Source organism: Ylistrum balloti, unplaced genomic scaffold (assembly GCF_031769215.1).
Source record: "Ylistrum balloti isolate Yb309-2 unplaced genomic scaffold, AGI_CSIRO_Ybal_v1 Utg370742, whole genome shotgun sequence".
NCBI classification, from domain to species: domain Eukaryota; kingdom Metazoa; phylum Mollusca; class Bivalvia; order Pectinida; family Pectinidae; genus Ylistrum; species Ylistrum balloti.
The window spans coordinates 1782508-1804218 of NW_026782437.1; the positions used below are offsets into that span (position 1 = coordinate 1782508).

At 33.6% G+C, this 21711-nt stretch overlaps 2 protein-coding genes across 2 annotated transcripts; one reads left to right on the plus strand and one right to left on the minus strand.

The window, feature by feature from the left end:
• Nucleotides 1-672: 672 nt before the first annotated feature.
• On the minus strand, nucleotides 673-12215 carry LOC132557979 (coiled-coil domain-containing protein 146-like). The gene is made up of 20 exons (XM_060222509.1): nucleotides 12130-12215; nucleotides 11491-11661; nucleotides 9627-9709; nucleotides 9018-9227; nucleotides 8642-8699; nucleotides 7835-8011; nucleotides 7627-7700; nucleotides 7163-7390; nucleotides 6784-6970; nucleotides 6360-6455; nucleotides 5750-5875; nucleotides 5017-5150; nucleotides 4676-4840; nucleotides 4021-4245; nucleotides 3490-3554; nucleotides 3026-3189; nucleotides 2523-2651; nucleotides 2196-2333; nucleotides 1686-1934; nucleotides 673-1449 (listed from the first exon to the last, which is right to left on the minus strand). Exons 2-20 carry the CDS (start codon nucleotides 11659-11661, stop codon nucleotides 1246-1248), a joined length of 2883 nt encoding a protein of 960 aa, XP_060078492.1. The 5' UTR covers nucleotides 12130-12215; the 3' UTR covers nucleotides 673-1245.
• Nucleotides 12216-12555: 340 nt separating this feature from the next.
• LOC132557980 (ruvB-like 1) lies at nucleotides 12556-20556 on the plus strand. The gene is made up of 10 exons (XM_060222510.1): nucleotides 12556-12708; nucleotides 16011-16097; nucleotides 16354-16570; nucleotides 17175-17332; nucleotides 17700-17849; nucleotides 18327-18390; nucleotides 18987-19185; nucleotides 19469-19571; nucleotides 19804-19895; nucleotides 20187-20556. The coding sequence occupies exons 1-10, from the start codon at nucleotides 12568-12570 to the stop codon at nucleotides 20344-20346; spliced, it is 1371 nt and encodes a 456-aa protein (XP_060078493.1). The 5' UTR covers nucleotides 12556-12567; the 3' UTR covers nucleotides 20347-20556.
• The last annotated feature ends 1155 nt before the right edge of the window (nucleotides 20557-21711 follow it).

The following is a 21711-nucleotide window of genomic DNA, read 5'->3' on the forward strand; positions in this document are numbered from 1 at the left end:
AACAACCCTACTTTCCTTACCTATGATGTTTACCGAGTGTTTTAATACCATTAGCTCTGCGTTAATAAAAACGATCCTCCCCCACATTTCTTACAATCTTCCAAGAACATAAGCAAAATAAATGAGATCAAAAATTGAACATACAACAATTTCATTTCTTCATTTTAATTGAAAAGACATTTGCAGGAGTACACTGGTATGCCTTCTGATTCTTTTTATATATACATGTGTATATTTACATATTTACAGTCACATTTGCAAAGTCCTACACAACAGGAGTTTTACAGTATAACTTAAACCTAATAAACAGTTGTATAAATTATTTATCATGCAGTATACATTAAAACGTTCACAATATTTTGTTTTACATTAAAACTCATTAGTGCAATAAGCTGTCTCTCCTGTGAAGGACTAAGCACTCTCACTCATATCACAGATATTCATCACAGATCAGAAAGGATATGATCCACATAAACATTAATTTCACATCCCGTCATTCATATGATATAGGAGCCATGTGTTCTTGTGAATGAAAGAATGAAACACACCTCTTTGGATAACACTTTGAGAAATCTAGCTCATTCACAAAACTACACATACTTGGAATTTCTTAACAATAATAAAAATGTTTTAAAGTTTTGAAAATAAATTTTTGTTTATCTTACCCTTCATATCAATAATAATGTCACATGTCATGAACTCTGTGGCTGGAATGGTTCCTTATATGTCATTCTTCTTCTTCCATGTGTATATTTGGAGCTACTGATAGACTGTCATATAACAGTGTGTAACAAGACAATCCAGTGCATCTGGTTTCAAATTTGTATTTTTCTTTTAAAGTTCAGTACCCGATATAAAAAATATCTCTGTGCTGAACATCAAGGCACATGCATGCAATGCTGATAGCTGATCAAGGCACTGCCTGAGAAGTTCACTCCATTCACCACTCTTTACTCTTATAATGCCTTAAGGAAATGAAATGCTGTTTGTAGATAAAGCACATACCTGGTAAGTAAAATATCTTTCCTACAAAATGTCTGGTTTTGTCCTATCCTCCTAACTCAGTGCAAATTACTCCTTTTGTGGCATCTTTACCTCCGACGCGTTGGAATTTAAAAGCTGAAGACATCACTATGAAGTATGAGACATAGTCTTGCATATTTAGGGAAATTCATACTTTCTGTAATTGTATTTGTATTCTAGCAGAATGTTTATCACTGCAAAATAAAATGAGCATGTGAAGGTCTATATTTCAATAGGTTTGGGTACAGGTTTGCGAATATGTCGCATTGTAGATCCTGCTTCTGTAGGTTTGAATGGTGCATGTCTACCATAAGGTCTGGGAATGGGAAGTTCACTGTCATCATCAGGAATGTAGGCATTGGGTCTGGGGTCGGCTGTAGTGGTTGTCCCTCCTGCAATCTTATACTGTTCCTCCTCCTCTTGAATCTGTAAGATAACAGTTCTTAATCAGGATGGGTTTACTTTATTCATTTATTTATCTATGTTTAGGTGTTGATAGAACATATTAACACATTGTGAGCATTTTGTACATGTTTTATCAATTGTTATATATAAACAGGTGCATAACACAAATTTGACTTAACATTATCTTCAATGCTCAAAGAAAAATTTCTTTTGGTCAATTTTGATAAAATACAAAACAGAGCAAACGAAACACATACCAATCTATTTTCTTCTTTGTCTCTCATGATTCTGTCTTCTATGGCCATCAACCTGTTCCAGTCACGTTCAAACTCATCACATGGTGGCTCGCCCTTCTCCATTCTGATGTAGCACTGCTCTAGGTCTGCTTCCTTCTCTTTCAAAGTCTGTTGGAGTTGAAGAGCTGTTGCTGTGTTCATAGATAGCTCAGCCACAAGGCCTCTCATTTTCCTGTATGCATCTTTAATTTTAGCTTGTAATGCATTCACCTGGAATGAAGAAATGAAAATATTTAATAGAATGAAAGTCACAACAAAATAAATGGGGAAGTTACTACTGACAAATTTGTAACTGAGGTGAATATCTTTTTTCATTTAAAAATATATGAAGAAATTATTTACCACTATATAATAAATTGGTAATATATCAATAAATATTCCATTGCTAGATAAATTTTCCCTGAAATATAATATTGGTGATTTTGTATAAGTAATTGTTCAAACACAAGATTATAAGTAAACATAACCTACATTTTTGGCAAGTCCAAGAGTATCGTCTTTACCATCTTCAGCCTTCACTTTGACACGGCCTGCAAGTCGTGTGACCTGCTCAAATATTAAGTCTTTCTCTAACAAGAGTTCCTCCTTCTCTGCAAGTCTTGTTTCCAACTGAAATCACAGCCAAAACATACAGGTGAGAGACTCAACCTCAACATAGCAGTGACTGACATCAATCATTGCATTTAAAATCTAATTTATTTCTGTGTTTGACACATTTGATAATGCTATTTTTTTTTTATAAAACATCATCTTATTTACTTTTTAAATTTGATTTAAACCTGCCACCAATTTACTTACATTTTCAATCTTATCTTGCAACTCAGCAGGTGGCAGGTCCTTGCCCTCCAGTGAGCGTACACGTGTTTCATCATAGGGATTCTCAAGTTCCTTCTCTAGGTCCAGCATACGGTCCTGACACTGTTGTAGCTGTATACACAAACAAGGCACATGAATTTTACTGGTATTTTCTTTTTTTAAAATCAATCTATACATTATGACAAATGTTGGATTGTTTGAATTGACAAAACTTCGACTAAAGTGATAGATTATGCATTAAGAATTTAACAAAAATGCCTAAGCTGTTTACCATGCACAACTACCTAATGTTACAATTACTTTTGGTTTGGAATTTGGAATTCTTCAGGAATTCTTGTTTTGAAATATTCTAAGTATATGTAAGCTGAATATCATCATTAGTGGGCTATATACATTACTCTTGAATATAAAAATCTAAAGAGATGGAATGGTGTGAGGGTGGATAGGAGATGGGATAGGTTGATATACAGGAGAAGGGGACCCACCTGGATCTGAAGTGTAACAAGCTCTTGTTCTAAGGCATGCTTGCGTGGCATATTCTTCCTCAGTAATTCTATTGAACGCTTCTCTTCATTCAGTTGCATCTTAAGGAAACGAATCTCCTCTTCCTTTGCCTGTAGCTCTACATTACCATTCCTTATCATTTGTTCTAAACAATACAGAAAAGAAAATTATGGCAGACACTTATACATATAACAAAGAACAATTCTTTTCATTGCTCTGAATATCATGTATATCTCATCTTTTTTTAAAGAAAATATTCTATAATGATGCGGACATTAGTTAAAGACGTAAAAATTACCAATATTTTCTTTTTAAATCTCATAAACATCTATTATCTTATTTCTCAAGTTTCTCTGAATAAATAAGTAAAGCATGATGGAGGACCAATATCATCATTAAAACAAGAAGCAATTCTACTGTTTGTCAAGGATAGTGATATTCTTACCTTCAATATTCACTTTTTCATAGAAGATACATACTTCTTCTTCCCTTTCTATCAACTTCAGACCTCTGTAAACAGACAGGTAATCTTATATATATACTTGTGGAGGCTAGAGAATTGACTTTCTTTATAGCAAATACACATTTCACATGTTTCTGAAATGCTTTTGATTTTTTACTTTTTTACAGTTTTCAGGTGTCAAAATGCAATTCAGTTCTGTGACTTCTACAAAATAAATGATTGCTTGGTTACAGCTTCTTTGGGATCAACCAGAACTTTGCAGCAGATGAACTTAAATTTGATAGTATATTTTCTTTCAAAGAAACATTATACCGATTTGTGGTTACTATTGGCAGCTTATGACTGCCTCTAAATCTTATGTTTTTCATAAAGACAAATTCTGATAGTGTTCTTTTATAATTGGGAAATCATTAGTACTATTTTCACCTTCTTTGAAGTCACAATTAGGACGTATATATATCAATCTACGGTATATCTTTTTAAGTACAACCCTTGTCTCCTATGACAACACACCTGTCATTTCTCTTCTGTTCCTCTTTTGAGTATCTGTTCCTCAATCGTGTGCTTTCCTCCTCACCTGCGTTCATCATATTATTGAGTTTATTTAAGTCCATTTTCTGTTGTTCAACAGTGGCTTTCATATCATTGTAAATGTTTGTTTGTTTAGCTACCTCGTTCCTCAAACTGTCTCTCATCACAATACTGTTCATGTGTTTTAATCTGTGTTTCTGCAGCTCTCTGTTAAACGTAAAAGAAAAAAAAAAAATAAGATGATATGCACGTCCTCAGTAAGCTACATGGGCAAAGTTACCACAACAACAACATCCACACACTGATGAAGGATTTTCTGATCCAAGTACTTAACATCATTATGTATCATATTAGAATTTTTAAATGAATCAAGATAGAAATTTAAATATATTCTGTTAAATGTTTCTGTAGAGCATGTTTCAGTAGCTGGTGTCATGGCCTATAGATTGCTATAAGTGACAAACCAACATATCTCATTGTTTGATTTTACTGACTTTTTGGAAACATTTTAGAAAATGTGTGTAACACTGGACAAAAACAATGTCACAACTGCTAAAATTTTACTTAATAAAATAATTACAACAATGACAATTTTACTTGTCAGATCAATTTCAGAATGTTACAAAGTAATGTTCACCTGTCTTTCTGCATGACGGCTGTGCGTAGAATTTCCATCTCGTTCTGAAGAATTTTGATCTTTTCTTTCATCTCGGCCGCCTTCTGTGTACTTGTCTGTATCAGGTTCACACATTTGTTCCTCTCATTTTTAATCAACTCATAAAGCTTTGCAAACTCTTTCAATCTAAAAAATTAAAGATGTGATTGAAATCTACCAGAATATTTCTCTATTATCAAAGTAGGTACCTTCAAAATTTACAGATTAAAATATTTTTTTAAAGAGAATAATTGATTTTTAATTAATTTGTTTTCCATGAAGTGTCTTTAGCTTTCTCTCTATTAGCTAAATGCCTAACATACTTGGTTTGCATTTCCTGGTGTTTCTTGTGATGGTCCTGTATTTGAAGTTCTTTTGTTTTCAGGTCTTCGATGGCTTTGTGAAATCTCATTTCTGCTCTCATGAAATCTCTGGCTTTTTGCTCTCTCTCATCAGCCTGAAAATACAATCACATTTTTTAAAATTCAATCTAATGTATGCATTTAGTTACAATATATAGGGTAATCTCATCCAACACAGAATATTCCTCAAGTAATTAAAACAATTTCAATACCAAATAAGATAATGTAAACGGACTCATAGTACACAACTTTACCTTTGCTCATTAGACAAGCAAAACAAGCTGAGCCAAACTTAAGAACAACTTTTTTTCCATAATTAAAGAGAATCTATAGGAAGGGAGACAACACACTACATAGAAGTGACTAGTAAAACGAAGGCCAAAGGGTTTGTGTGGCACAGAGTTCTTCGACTTTAAATGAATGCACCTTTACTGGATGTTTGAAATGTTACACATGTTAAGCTCGAATTTTTAAAATATGAAATATGTTCCATTTTAACCTTTTATGATAATCATAACTTTCCGGAAATATATGCATGCACTGACTCTGTTTCATGTATGAATTCTGGAAACTACTGGATCTGCTGGTCCAACAGTTTCAACTGCTTATATGAAAGTGATCTAAGTATAAGAAGGGGAGACAACAAACTAAAGAAAAACGACAAGGAGGACTAGGTTATGGATTCTGTGGGTACCTTAATGGCAGCGAGTCGAGTAAGTTCCACCACCTCTATCCTCAGATCACTTTGGTCATACAACAAGTTCTGTTCTTCAGCTGCACTAGCTTCCAGCTTCACATGTTCCACTGCTGTCAGATTATTCTGCAAACATCAAAACATAGATATAGTGAAGAATTACCACATGACAAAGTTTGCTTTTCAGTTTTATTACAGATGTCTTCAAGGTGACAAACTTCCTTCCTTTTTTTTACTGAAGAATTATTCTAACTTCTCATTTTATCCCCAAGTGGTTTTAAATGAAAACAACTTTGTTTTTTCTCCAATAATTTTCTTAATCAGACAAGGCACCAGCTGGCAATCTATGCAACTATTCGTAACCTGCAGGCATTTTACAAATGTATTTGTTAATTGGGAACCAGCATGTAATGTTTTTAGTGATTTAAATACCTGTTGGTAAATGCTAAGTAAATCATGTACCAGATGGTAATTACTTTAAACTCTCACTTTTAACCAGAATGTTATTTTAAAGCTCACCAAAAGCCCTTGATAATCACTTTACTGGTGTAGTATATAAATGATAACAAAAACACTATGATATTTGAGAACATGCAGACAAGCTTAATACCTGTTGAGCCAGCGATCGTTTGGTGTGCTCCACCTCCTTGGCTAGCTCCTCCCTTTTCTTCTGCAGAGTACCATCATCTTTTGGCAGGGAATCAATCTAGGTACAGACAAACAGGACTTACAGATAGATATTTCACTTGTAAATTTACTGTTTCACCCGAAAATCATTCAAAGTGAAGAATTCCAAAACCACTCATAACAGAGAAACAGAGATAAAATAAAATGTAACCAAAATATAATTGACAGGGCTGATACAATATGTATCTTTGTAAAGAATTTAATTCATCATGCATGAAAATCTCAGTCATTGAATTAAATGTTTGAATTACGTTAAAGATGTCAGCAGGTGTACCAACATTACGTTAAGATAATAGATTCTTCAAGAGTTGCTCTGAGAAAAAAAAAGAAGATAATGATGTACTTACTTGTCCTTTGACTTTTTCGTGGACTGACTTGGTATGTGACAGACTTTCTTCAGCGACTCTGAACTGGAGTTCAGCCTTCTTCAAATTCCTCAAATCCCTATCCTTTTCTCGACTTTTTCTTGAATGAACATCATGTGTGTTTTTCTTTTCCAGGTGTATGTGTCTCAAACTCATGTCAAGTGTTGACCTGCATAGAAAAAACTTGTCTGTAATCACAAGCAGGCAGCTTGAACAGAATTTAAAAATACAAATAGTTCAACATAATTTTTCTGTTCTATAAATATGAAAACTGCAAATGAGTAGATGCTCAACATTAGATTGTCAACTTTCAATTCTATCTAAGACGACTTTGAACTTGTGACCTTGAAAAAAAATTTACCTATCACCCATGAGAACAGCTTCTCTATCCTTTGCAAACTCAAAGTCTTTGATAAGCATGTTGTACTCTCTCTCTTTCTGGTCAAGCATGGCCCTGGTTTTAGCAAGGTCCGACTCTGTGTCAAACTTCTCTGTCTGTAAAACATTCTTCTTGGATTCCATACTTTTTGATTCCTCTAGGATCTCTTGGTATTCGTCCTCTAGTTTTGTCAAGTTCTTTTCCACCTCACTACACAACAGACATTTTAAAATTGAAAAAAGATGATAATAACACGAGATAACTTGAATAGATATACCATTAATTTGCATAGAACAAAACAACGCATTTTCTCTTTAACTGTCAATCAAAACCATCACCTTTAACACCTAACTATTTACAAGTCACTTTTCTGGAAAATTTTGCTGATGAGGTCAATACGATTACAATTTTTTCTGATATATAAAATAAAAGTCTCTATAACTCACAGTTTTTGTCTATGTAACTTGTCAGCCTCTTTGGCTATCTGGTTTGGAAGTGTGTTGATCTGCACCAGGTCACCCTGAAATAACAAAAGATAGATTTTTTTTGTCAAGCCTTATAAAACTCATTCAAAATATGACTGTACAAGACATGTATTTTGAGTATTAAGCTTGGATGTCAACAATCAACTGGTTACTCATGTCCAAACTATACCTTGAGATTTTCCATCTCTGATTTAAGTTGATCATATTCCTTCTGTTCGGCCGCACATTGCCGATGGGTAGTGTCCATATCCTCACGCAGTGTCTTAGCTTCCATTTGTCGTTGGACAATTTCTTTCTTCATATCCTCACATGCAGCCTGTATTTCCTTCAGTTTCTTTTCAATTTCCTGAATATTGATTTTATGGTTTGTTAAACTTGTTTGAATAATCATCAGGCTTAGTTGACCTAATTATGGCCCGAAAATTTTTTTTCAAAATGGTAATGTTTTACCAAAACAAGATCAGGTTTGTTCATAAGGATCACAATCAAAATCAAATTTAAAAAGTTTAATAAATTGCTGTCTTAGGCAGAATGGGGTCATAACAAGCCATTAATCTCCTCCCCTTCAATTCTTGGACTTCTGCTCCCCCCCCCCCCCCCCAACTTTTACTTTACATTGTAATCTCTTCCCTCAATTTCTTCCTCCATTATTCTATCCTGAATTAACATCTTTGTATCTCTCCAACACCAATTCATTATTTCTTGTCTCCCTTTATAAACTTCCACAGAACTTTTCTATGTTTCCTATGTTTACTTGACTAATTGTAGCTGATCTCAGCAGACCGAACTTTGATAGACAACAATTTACAACAATTGTGAAACAAGTTGTTAGCTCACTGCTGTTGGACCTGATGGAAGTGCACATTAACATGGGGAGATAATCAGCTTGTTTTGTAAAGCAATAATGCACAGTACATCTATAAGGTCATGTCAAATCTAAGATGTAGCTACATGAACAGTAACCAAAGAAACAAACCCCTTGCTTTGGCATTCTTGAATATTCCCTCTCCATAATTTTCTTCTCTTCTGACAACCTGTAAAATTAAGGCATTTTCAGTGAAACAAATATCTAAAGGATGACAAAATTAAAAACAAACCACAAAATTTGCATAGCTTTTGCTGTCAAATTACACAACTAAATATATATACTTATATGCGTCTACATTTCTAAATGATTTATGCTTTAATGAGTATTCTTACTAATTCTTGAAATCAGTGATATCTTCCTTTCAATGCATGACAGGAAATGATGTACATCAATAAAATTGCCATCCTTTAAAAGCGGTTGGAACATTATACCTGTTATTTACATTCTCATGATATTTGAGATGGTGACGTTATCATAAACATACGTTTCCAGCTCATACTGCTGTTGGTACTCTCTCTCCTGGATCTGGGCATATTCATTGTTGTGTTTCATTAATTGCTGTCTCATTTTAGTGACCTCTGTATTGGAACTGTCTGGAAAGTTATCTCCCTTCTCAAGTTCTGACCGCTGTCTTTCCAATTCCAGTGTATGTTCTTTGGCAGTGTTAAGCAAGGCAGCCTCACTTTCCCTCGTCCTAAATCAAAGTATTTCACAAATTTAAAATTTTATATTTTGTTTTTTTTCCCCTTCTTTTGTTATAGGAGTCAGACCTAATTTGAATCCCAATTTATATCATTTTGTACGAAAGAATAACTTTCCTGATACCAGTAATTAATGTTCATTGGTTCGTATCTCAAAACATCTTCAGCATATGGACAAATTAATTTTCCCTAAAATTTCAGAAGAGTATATTTTTGTTTTTGTCAGGGAAGATATAATTCTGTCTTAACATGATCACTGTGCATGATGTAATTTGCACTAACCATCAATTTGTTATATTTACAGTAACATTTTGTCATCTTAAAAGTTTTGTTATGTCATAAATTATTGAATATTAATTAATCTGAAAATATAGTAATTTTACAAAACTTACCTTTTAAGTGTTTCATGAAGTTCAGTATACTTTGCTTTCAAAAGTGCAACTTTTGTTCCTGTGAGTTTGCCTTCATGAAAAAGCTACAAAAAAAATGAAGAAGTCAATGTATTTTATGAGCCAAGTTATATAAAATCATTTTACAGTTTTTTGAACATTAACTTTTTTAAAATTTTTTCGCTTATTGATTTTTCGTTCCTCTGACACACAGTGCTACTGAAAGTCATAACAGCAGGTTGTAATGAAATGAAACTTAAATGAATAAAAATATAACTTTAAAGTTTTAAAAAATATATCTACTTACTGATCCGATCATTTTTTAAATTAGTACTTATCAACAGAACCAAATTATTTTATCATACCCGATTAAAAACGAATATATAGATAGATATATGTATATGTGTGATTAAATAATGTATTAAGGCAGACTATGTGAAGTGCAAGATAGGAATGGTTATGAGAACACCTACATTTATTGCTGTACTTGTACATGAGCAAACATTAATGTTTATTTGATAATAAAGAAATTCAGTGAACACCTCACAATTTAATGCAGACAGCATACCATATATGTTTGCACTGTTCCATATCAAACTCTTGACCTATCAAGGCCCCATGCTAAATTTTGGACGTCAGAATTTCAGTTCCATACTGTGATACTTTATAGTACACAAGGATGTGTCTGATTCAAAATTCTGTAGATGAGAGTTCCATTTATATATTGCACTCTCTGTATGCTTTACTAAATTCTGCACAGTCTAGTCATCATACTGATTTCTGTAAATGAACTTCCTGAGTCACATATAACTGAGTTTCCAAAAATAGTTTACACCTCAATTAAAGATGATGAATTATTTAGTAAGGTTTTACTATCAGGTAAAGTGAAGAGAAACTATCAAACGACAATAATATTTACTTGTGAATGAGATGAATAATAAAAACATTGTTGGCTGTTGTTGTATTCAGTCTGCTTTATGAAGGAATATGTAGACACAGTATGCAAATCAATAGCTGTAAAAAATGCTTGGTTTGAAGTTGATGGAAAGATAAATAATTCTACTCCTACCTTGCATTTATGTCAAAGCAATTAAACGTTGTAAACCAAGTATTTCTACTCATATTCCTCCCAACAACTTTACTTTGCAGCATATTTACAATGGCAAACACTATGCAGAATCTCTCTAGATATGAGATTGTAATCTACTATTAAGCCAATCTTGCTTTTGTAAACTACATGAAATATTGCCTGAATGACAACCCTTCTTGGGGTTACTAGAATTTGGCATTTTTATGTATCATGGAATTCTGACTACTATCCACAACCAAGATAAAAAAATTGTTGACAGATATCAGACACCCTTCAGACTACTGTCTACCTTGCTCACCCAAATGGACAGATGAATAAGTTTTGGCAAACAGTTCTCAAACTGAGCTATTCACAATCGAAACAGGAATTTTTTGAGGAAAAAGATTATACATTTGTCTTGTATAAGCGAAAAAATTCCATCTGGGATAATGATAAAAGCTTTTCAAAGAGTAATGAATGCTTGTATTGAATTTCAAAATAATAATAATAAAAAAAAGCAAATTGTAAAATAAAAGTGAAGGTGCCATATTAATAAGAGTACATCAAGGATATAAATAAAATTATTGTAAATAAGACAGACTGAAGTTTACTAGTGGTTGTATATATATATTTATCATCAATGATTGTTGTAATTTCTTATTACTTTTTTATTTAGCTGCCAAAAGCACAAGTCCAATCTGAAAATGATCATTTTTTTTTTTAAAACTTTAAGGGGATGTATTTTTGTTACCAGCTAACTCATAATGAAATCAATATAGACTTTCTTAGATTTATCACCTCATCAAGACACTGGAAAGCAGGACTGGCTGACACCTCAACCTGACTTTCCTCTTGTTGAACAACCCGTGGAGGCAAGGCAGAGATAACAGTCTCATATTTTTGGCCTGGACTTTCCTCCTCTTCTTCTTTTTCATCATCCCTTTCATCATCACTACCTCGATCACTCATCTAACAAAATATAAAGCATTATTTTAGTTTTTTCTTCAATCTTGAAAAACAATGTTGTGCTTACTATTTGCACATCATCTCATAATGCATATATATTAGTATTTCATACACCATATCCATATAATCTAAAGAATTATCTACATAAAAATACACATGATTTGGAAAGTTACTTGCTAGGTTCAAAGGTGGTAAACAAATCATGTTGAAACTTAAATCATTTTAAATAAGATGCCTATGAAATATATCACTTTATGATAAAACAGTGTTAATAAATGATACTAGTATCTGCTGTGTTTTCTATGAAAAGAAAAGGATGATAAAGGTGCTGAATTAAATATATACCGTACGCGAGCGGAAAATTAATTACTTCGAAACAAAATAAGCAACTTTCACATTTGTTATCACTAAATGGTACAAATCAAATTAGTTTAACCCACATATACAACAACTTAATATAAGAAAACTCACTGCGTGTTGTCTCTGTGTTACTGCGAGGCTTCTTAGATCTCAAATATCCTTCTTGCGTGCAGATGCACAGGTGAAAATTGATGATGATCGTTGACATTAATAATTGAAGACCATCATGGCGGCATAAATAGCAATTGTTTCTAGGGACATTGCGCATGCGTAGGTTAAGATTACGATTATCGTAAATGCTAAATGTAAAAAGGAAGAATGTATTAATCTATAATAGAGTTGTTATTAATCAGCATCTCTAACCTATGCAATAATTATATTGCTTATTTTACTAGTTAAACTTAATATTAGTTTACGTCTATCAACAAACAGTGGTCATCTACGTTACAAACAAACATTGACAACGACCTACCGAATCAAGGGTTTCTGCGAACTGGATCAAACGCGTGCCTGCATGTTTCTGTTTGTGTGGAACACGTCTTGAACAAAATGAAGATCGAAGAAGTAAAAAGTACGACAAAAACTCAGAGAATCGCATCACATAGCCACATAAAAGGTTTGGGTTTGGACGAAAATGGATACGCTATTCAAAGTGCCGCTGGCTTGGTGGGACAAGAACTTGCTCGCGAGGTAAAAACACCGGTCTCGATGATATTCATTATTGGTTTTGTAAATTGGTTTCTCTAGAACGTTCTTTTAACAGTTTCCACTTATGGCACACGATTCAGATACACGTACACCGAATAAGATCATTGTACATTGAAATAAAAAAAATGAATTATTGAATTGATAGAAAAAAATGTTTAATTACAGATAATTTGAGCGACTATATGTTGGAAAATATCGGACCATGAAAGTCTGATTAGCTTGATATGTCATGTTCACCATGAAATGAAAATATTTCTTTAGGATTATTTGATTTTTTTACTATTTTTTCACATTATCGCAATGGTGCCCATAGGTTTCGTCATGAAGCAATATAATTTCATTATGTTTTATAATACATATATATATTGTCATGCTTTCAGTAAATACTGGCTCTGAAGTTGAACTGATGTTTGACATTAGAGTGAAAATTGAAAAATATTTGTCTGACACAGTTTGATGTTACAAAGACCATTTGTTTGGACAAAAAATTCTAACAAGACTTATCTCTACATAGAGTAATAAATTAATTTATTGAAAACCAAATGTCTGTTTTATTCCATCTTATATCTGTACTACTGGTCATCAATCTTATATTCTTGCTGTTTATCTGAGCTTAAGGAAATGCTTATCAAATTGGTCATAACTTGCCAATTTTTCTTAGAAATTTTCAAAAGTCGTACCTGTACACTCAGTGTAGTACTGCATATCCATTGACATCATCAGCCAGGTGCATCAGTCTCTAGACATTTCAACTCTTGTCTCAGAATGTCCTCATAATGATAGGTTGACAGTGGTGATCAACTCTCTGCCTGTCAATAGATGGCTTCCAGTCTCTCTCCTCATATTTGCTCCACACTCAGCATGATGCCCGTTTCGCAGTCTCAGCTAATATGCACTGCCACCTTACAAGTTACATGTCTTCCCAAATACACCCAAAGCCTGTAGTGTCCTTGAGACTGAATGTACCAGAACCCTCTTCATCCTACTTTTACAGGAACGGCCAAGTACATGACCATCGCTCCCTACATTGTTCCATGAGTTCTTCATCCTAGCTCTTTTTCTGTCATTAGTCTGGTTGTACCACTCCTCCCAGGAGTCAGCTTGTCTGGATTTGGCAGATAGCTGTAATGTCGTTGGGATAGTTGCCCTTTCCTCATAATAATACATCTAGACTTCTTTGACTTGAACTTCATCCTAGCCCATGCAAATACCTCCTTCAATGCAAAGAGAATCCATCTTGCTTGGGCATGTTCCATACTATTCCTTGTATATGCTGTTGGATAAAGTAGTATTGTAATGCTACTTTGATCAGCTGATGTGGTGTTGATCGGTTTGAAAAAGTGTTCACAAATATTGTGATCTTTCAGAGGGAACATGTATTGGTACATCTGACCTTTGGTAGGAATTAGTACTTGGCAAGAATAGGGCTGCAACCAGTACAGTCCATGGTTTTCCACAAATAAATATTCCACTTTGTGCTATAATTACTGCCAATATTGTAAATGTTGAAAATATCCATCATGGAATATAAATTACTTCATATTGCAGGGCTCTCGATCTGCCAATGCAAAATAGTATCTATTTTCCAAATTTAGACCCCAAGTTTTCCCAATTCTAAGGAAAATGCTGCTATTTTTCCCAATTCTAAGGAAAATGCTGCTATTTTTCCCAATTCTAAGGTCCCCGGGCCCCAGTCCCAAAATGGGGTGTGAGAGCCCTGTATTGTGACCCTTAAGTACATGCAATAATCACATTCTGTCTCCTTTGTCTGGCCTGGCAAGGTATGAATTTTCATCATCTAGGTCTTAATGGGGACATAGTACTCTGTGCACTGATAAGAATGGTGTTTCCAACTCACCTGGTTTTGTCAAATCAATTTGATATTGGTCATACAGAACCTACTTGAATCATGGAAAATGCTTGACTAGCCTGATAATTCTTTACTTTTGATCAATATTTAGAAGAAAAAAAATCATGAACAATTTTTGGATCTAATATAGTCAAAATAATGTTCAAACAAAACAATAGACATACAGATCTTTATACATTATAATTCTATAGTGTCTTTATCCTTGATAACACCCTTTAAAACACTCTCTCTTGATATTGAGGGTTTATACCCTGAGGTTGGTGACACAGATAGGTCATCCACATCAACCTGTATTAAATAAACAATGTGCACAGATTTTTTAAAAGAAAATAGATGTCCAAAGTTGGGGATGGGTACATTACATAGCTGTAGGATTTTCAAGTTATTTGCATATTGTGCAAGTAGAAGCATTTTATATTACATGTATTTTCAGCTCAAAAAAATTACCTGCACACATAACATAGGTATGCACATTTTGCAGGTTTTTACAGTATATCAGGAAAATCTCAAGATCAATTCATAAATTTCATACAATATTCAAAGTGTTTGATTAGAGATACTGTAATACAGTATGACAGCTGTATCTGACCCCAGATCCAAAGGGTTAGGACCTTCTGTTGGTAATTATTTTTTTCTTTTTAGAATTCCTCCTTATATGATAAAAATATGTATCACAACTGGATACCCAAGTGATAGAATGGCACCTTGCCAAAACCATTTATCATAAATGAAATTAGTAATATACGTAATGGAAATTAATTGTTGCTTCGAAAATGTTTGGAGTAGTATACATACATGTATGTGTGCAACTCACAATGATAATAAAGTGATAGAATGACAACTAGCCACAAATAAAAATATAAATGAAATTAATTAATTAATTAGGGTCTGTAACGTGATAAAAATGCTGCAGATGTCTGCATTATTATCTTTATATGGTCCAGTAATGTCTGTTTTATTGCTAGCCTTGTAAATATACATGTTTTTTCTTGATTTGTCAATCTGATTTCAATTTTGAACGAGCAAAGCAAACATTGATTGTTCCTTTGAGTGAAATCCTGCAGACATGTATCAAGTTATCAAATGAAAGGAAAATTCCCTACACATTGGTATATAGGCACAAAAACTGAAAATTGTCATTATTCTTTTCCTCTTTTATTGTCTTGTATGTACATAATTACAATGTGTGTAAGAAATGAGGGATTTTCAAATTGAGTAAATTCAGGCACAGAATGCTTTATGACTTAATATTGATTTGAAGAGAAAACAAAAATTGAAGAAAAAAATTATGAAAAAGAGAATTGCATGAAATCTGGGAGAGATCAAGGTATGCTGAATATAATAGTACTTATCCAAAAAAAGTTCATACCTTTAGTGATGTTAGATTTACACAGATTGTTCTACATATGTTTAGGCTGCTGGTGTGGTGGTAGAGCTCATCAAAACAAAGAAGATGGCCGGTCGAGCTGTCCTCTTGGCAGGACCTCCTGGTACAGGCAAGGTTAGTATCATCTCACTGCTTCTCTAGCCATTAGAAATACTGTTGGAGAAAGTTTCTGTATATTTGTGAAGTAAATGTTAGCTCTAATTATTTGTAGTTATTACTTCTTGAAGTTATTTTCTTTCTGATATTGCTGAGTAAATGATATGCATCACCTATGGGAAAATTCTGGAAGAGCTTGAATTTATATTTGCATGACTTTACCTTGGTCGAGTATTAACTTTTAAAGAATGAAAACCCTGTTTAATACATACAGACAGCCATTGCTCTAGCCATTGCACAAGAACTTGGAACCAAAGTACCATTCTGCCCGATGGTGGGAAGTGAGGTCTACTCTACAGAAATCAAGAAGACAGAAGTTCTAATGGAGAACTTCCGTCGAGCTATCGGACTGCGAATCAAGGAAACCAAAGAAGTTTATGAAGGGGAGGTGACAGAACTTACGCCAGTGGAAACAGAGAACCCTATGGGAGGTAAGATAAAAGAGATACATGCACAGTGGCATGAAGAGTTTTCAGTTATCTTGGCAAATAGAGAAAATCGTTTTGTAGGATTTATGCTCAAGATACAGAAAATAAATCTTTCCTTTAATTTAAGAGAAAGGACTGAAGAAAAAGGGACAGAAATAAGACAACAGTTGTTAAATGGTGACAGATTTTATCTTATTTTTCAAATTATTCTTAGTTGGTTTATATCAAAAGCTGACCCTAGCTCAAGGCCTGATAGATTGGGAGGAGGGGGACAACAATTAAGGAAATAGAAGTATGGAATGGTGTTATAACTGGACACTGATAGCATTGTTGGCATTTCTGCTGAGCTAAAAATGCAAAGGATACAAAAAATAGGCCTTGGCTGAATACCAGACATGGGCCTTTTGCCAAATTACTGTCATCGAGATATTGGTAAAATGGACTCTTCAGTGGATGATGATTAGAAATGTGATAGAAATCCACATATATTTATAGTTGATAGACATTTTGAAAATAGTAAAAAGAGAAATAAGAAAGGTATACACCTTAAGATGAATTACAAAACAAACTTGTATTATATATTTGTCTGTACATATTTCACCAACAGGATATGGAAAAACTGTAAGTCATGTTGTGATTGGACTGAAGACAGCAAAAGGAACAAAACAGCTGAAGCTGGACCCCTCTATATATGAAAGTCTACAGAAGGAGAAAGTGGAAGTTGGAGATGTGATATATATTGAAGCTAACAGTGGGGCAGTGAAGGTAAACACTGACAAAATGTAACATAAACATTGACTGGTAGTGATATAGATCTGGTGGGAAAAAATGTATTTATTCTTCCGACATTACGTTGTATTCCTTGAAAATTTTGTTCTGTCATGTTCTACTTAGTTATGATTAAACAAACTGATAGAGTTTTCATTCATTCAATGTTTAAGAAGTTGATTGTTTGATTTTATTGTCCAGAGGCACAACTAATTGTTTAACAATTGATTGCATTGAAAATGAAATAAGAATAAAGGATGTTTTGCTACTTTCAAGTACTGATTTAAGTACATCTGCCGATCTGTGCTTTCTGGATATATATGGATTCCGACAAAATGTTTGAAATGATGAAGTTTGGTTGTAGCGCCAAGGTAGATCTGACAGCTATGCGACAGAGTATGATCTGGAGGCAGAAGAGTATGTTCCTCTACCTAAAGGAGATGTCCATAAAAAGAAGGAAGTTATTCAGGATGTAACGTTACATGACCTCGACTGTGCCAATGCTAGACCACAGGTAGGTGTATGGAAAATATTCGCTGCCTGCTGAATTCTGAACGATGCAGTTTTGGACAAAATATACCATATTTATTTGTTGTGACTAGCATGATATGTTTATATACATGTACTGGAATTTACAGTTTACAAAGCTATAGTTACAACATAAATACCCCATTGTCAGTGTAACAAAACTTTTATGAAATTGATTTTCTTACTACCACACATTTTCATGTCTCCTGACCTGAGGGAGTTTGAGTCGATAATGACTGAACGTTCCAGTGGTTTCATTTGTGACATCATAACTTATGTTATATGCATTGTGACGTTGTTTAAGAAAATGTCATAGAATGAGAATATTGTCAATTCAAATTTTATAGTCTTTTAAAATGTCTTTCTCATGAATGATTGTGAAAGTATTTACATATTGTATATTATGTGATAAATAGTAAACCAAACACTACCGCTGACTTTCTTGGTCTTTGTTGCTATTTAGGGAGGCCAGGATATCATGTCAATGATGGGACAACTAATGAAGCCAAAGAAAACGGAAATCACAGGTCGGTATCAGGAAGAGTGTTTATCATCTAGCCATCACCATTCTTGATATTCAGCATGTATTTTAGGGGACAGTCTTTCTATACAAAGATTGCCCTTGTAATCTGATTATCTCAAATGCCAGTTGCCTTTGATAAGAATGAAAGTCCAGAACTTCACAATTATTTTATGGTGATCTTAAAAATAATCATGTCTTTAGTACCTCATATTATGTAAAACTACAGATTGAGTTTCAGAAAAAAAAAGTGATTTATGCAATATAAACACTAAAAAATGCTTTTCATGAAAAACTGAGGTTAAACAAAATTGTTATAAAACTACTCTGATAATCATTTTAATTCCTAAGAAAAAAAAATAAGTGATTTCTTTCTTTCTGATATGTGAGAGAAGGGTATTCTGTAAGATCAAGTCAAGTTTATTACTTAAAAATTTAGTTTAATTTGAATTTCAGTAAAAATGCACTTACTACTATTGAATTATTATGAGGGATTACCTTCCTTATAAGTTTCAGAAAAAAAAGTGATTTATGCAATATAAACACTAAAAAATGCTTTTCATGAAAAACTGAGGTTAAACAAAATTTGATTATTTATTACAGATAAATTACGGAAGGAGATAAACAAGGTGGTGAACAAATACATAGACCAGGGTATAGCTGAGCTGGTGCCAGGAGTGTTGTTTGTGGACGAAGTTCACATGTTAGACATTGAGTGTTTTACCTACCTCCACAGAGCACTGGAGTCCACGATAGCCCCCATTGTTATCTTTGCCACAAACAGGGGAAAATGTACAATTAGGTATGGACGTAATAGATACTTTGCTTTATAATTTATCACTCATCAGTTCTATCAGAGTGTGAAATATAGTATTCTCATGTACTTGGTATATGTACTTACCTGGGATATATTTCAAGCTTTTTGATACTATTGCCAAATTTTACATGGGAACATGTATTCCTCCTCCACAAAAATCACGAAGTGCTAAGGCCAAGTTTGGAAATGCATTTACCAGATGGGATGCCTAATCAAAATCCGTTCACTGAATTCATTAATCTACAAATCTGCCTATTCTGTTTCACAGAGGTACAGAGGATATTGTGTCTCCTCATGGCGTTCCCCTTGATCTGTTGGATCGAGTCATGATTGTACGAACTTTACCATACTCACAAGAAGAAATGGTCCAGGTATAGTTGATTTTGTTTCTCAAATCAACATTTCATTAAGCAGGTAGATTAAGCAAGAATTGTAATTGTCATTAAGTACTTGGTTCCACAATTTGTCAAGGATCTGGAGAGATTCCTTTGGTGATTATTAAATATGTGACCGTTATGAAAGTTTTCAGTACAGAAATTGTTGGATATTTGAGAATTTCTGATGTTTTTTCTCTTTCAACAACATTTTTAAAAACAATTTTAGATATTGAAAATCCGTGCACAGACAGAGGGAATCCAGATAGAAGAGCCATCATTACAGATGTTAGGCCAAGTTGGCACTCAAACAACGCTCAGGTCAGTATCTCTCTTTTTATCTCCCTACTATGATGAAGGAGTATTAAGTATTTATACTGTGAATTATTTTGTATTAAAGCTGACAATGCAAGTCATAATGATTTGATATTGAGATAAAAAACAGAATAATTTTTCCGTTGTATGTTTCCAAATGTTTCTGAGACTTTTTAAGTCCAGTCCTTTCTTGGCAGTGAAGGATACAAAAGTAATAACTGTGTTGAATTAGCGCTGTGCAATACCTTATAAGTTCAAACTTCACACAATCAAATCTTTAAATAATTCTCTTTGTAGGTATTCAGTGCAGTTACTTACTCCCACCAATCTGTTGTCTCGCATCAACGGGAAAGATGCAATCGGAAAAGAAGAAATTGAGGAGATTAGCAAACTTTTCTACGATGCAAAGTCATCAGCAAAAATACTTGCTGAACAACAGGACAAATTCATGAAGTAAATAGTGGAAGAAGATCTGTTTCATTTTTCATCAAGAACAAAAAATACGACATTTTTCATGACTTTTCAACTATCCAGTATGGACAGCAGTTTATTTGGGGAGATTCACTCTGTTGATTTTTATAAAGAAAAGAAAAAAAAGACAAAAATTTCTTATCAGCATTTGTGTTTCTGTTTGTATTTGTGGACCATTATTATGCATTCATTAAATATTGGGTAATAAAATTATTGTTTCACATTTTCTAGTTTGTTACATTGGTCAGATATATAATCCAATATCTTCAAAGTGTATGATGGTACAAACAAATGTAGTCAAAAACACAAAAAAGTCATGTAGTGGTACAAAACCTTTTAGCACCTGTAATTAAATGTGTTAGACAAATATTTATGAGTTATGTTCTCAGAAACTTGTCATGTTGTTGGTCAGCTGGCAAAAACCATCGACATGTTTAACACTAAACATGGTTTCATTTATGATCTTTTCCAAAAGGTAAACAGGACGAGCCAGAAACATAGCCTTATTTATCCAAACGAATAACGCTCTTTTACAATTGTCAAATACCATCATTCCTCCTCCTGTGTTATTACATTGGATTGTATCATCCTGCATAAAGTTTTTCTCACAAACACAAGTAAATATGCACAGATTGTGTTGAAACATGATCTACAACATTATATCAATAAGATCTCATAGGAGTTTGACAATAGGACCAATTTTACTGTAATATATAGAGTTATGGCCCTTTGTATTTTTATAACTATGTGAACATGATAACTTCAGTAAGTGTGAAAAGATTACAATGCTACTTCATATGCAGCCATATGTCAATCATAGATAATTTGACAATCAGTTAGATTTGATAATTTTTTAAAGAATGATGTCCCTTCGTAATTTTTATTACCAATAGACCTTGTGAACACTATAATTTCAACAAATATGAATAGCTTTTGACAAAACTTTCTACACAGCCTTGCATCAGTAAGATATCCAATGAGTTCAACAACAGGAACAACTTGATGTAACCTTACTGCGGTATGGCTCATTAAAGTTTTTATTTCAGTTGAAGTTAGCCAGCTGACAGAGTAGGCCCATGGACCTCCTGTCTTTGTCCTATTTTTACCCTAGCCATTACAGTGTATCATCATGTGAAATTTTAGAAACAAAAGTTCTGATGGACAGATGGACACACAGACACTGTGGTTATCATATGGCACCCTTATTTCCATGCCAGGTCCTGATTATACAATCATAAAAGTATAATGAAAACTTGTTAAACCATTCAGTGGCTGGTGTCTGTCCATTTCTAGTCCACCAACAATTCCTGTTACTGGTACTGTAAAATCACTTAGACTTTGCAAATATTTT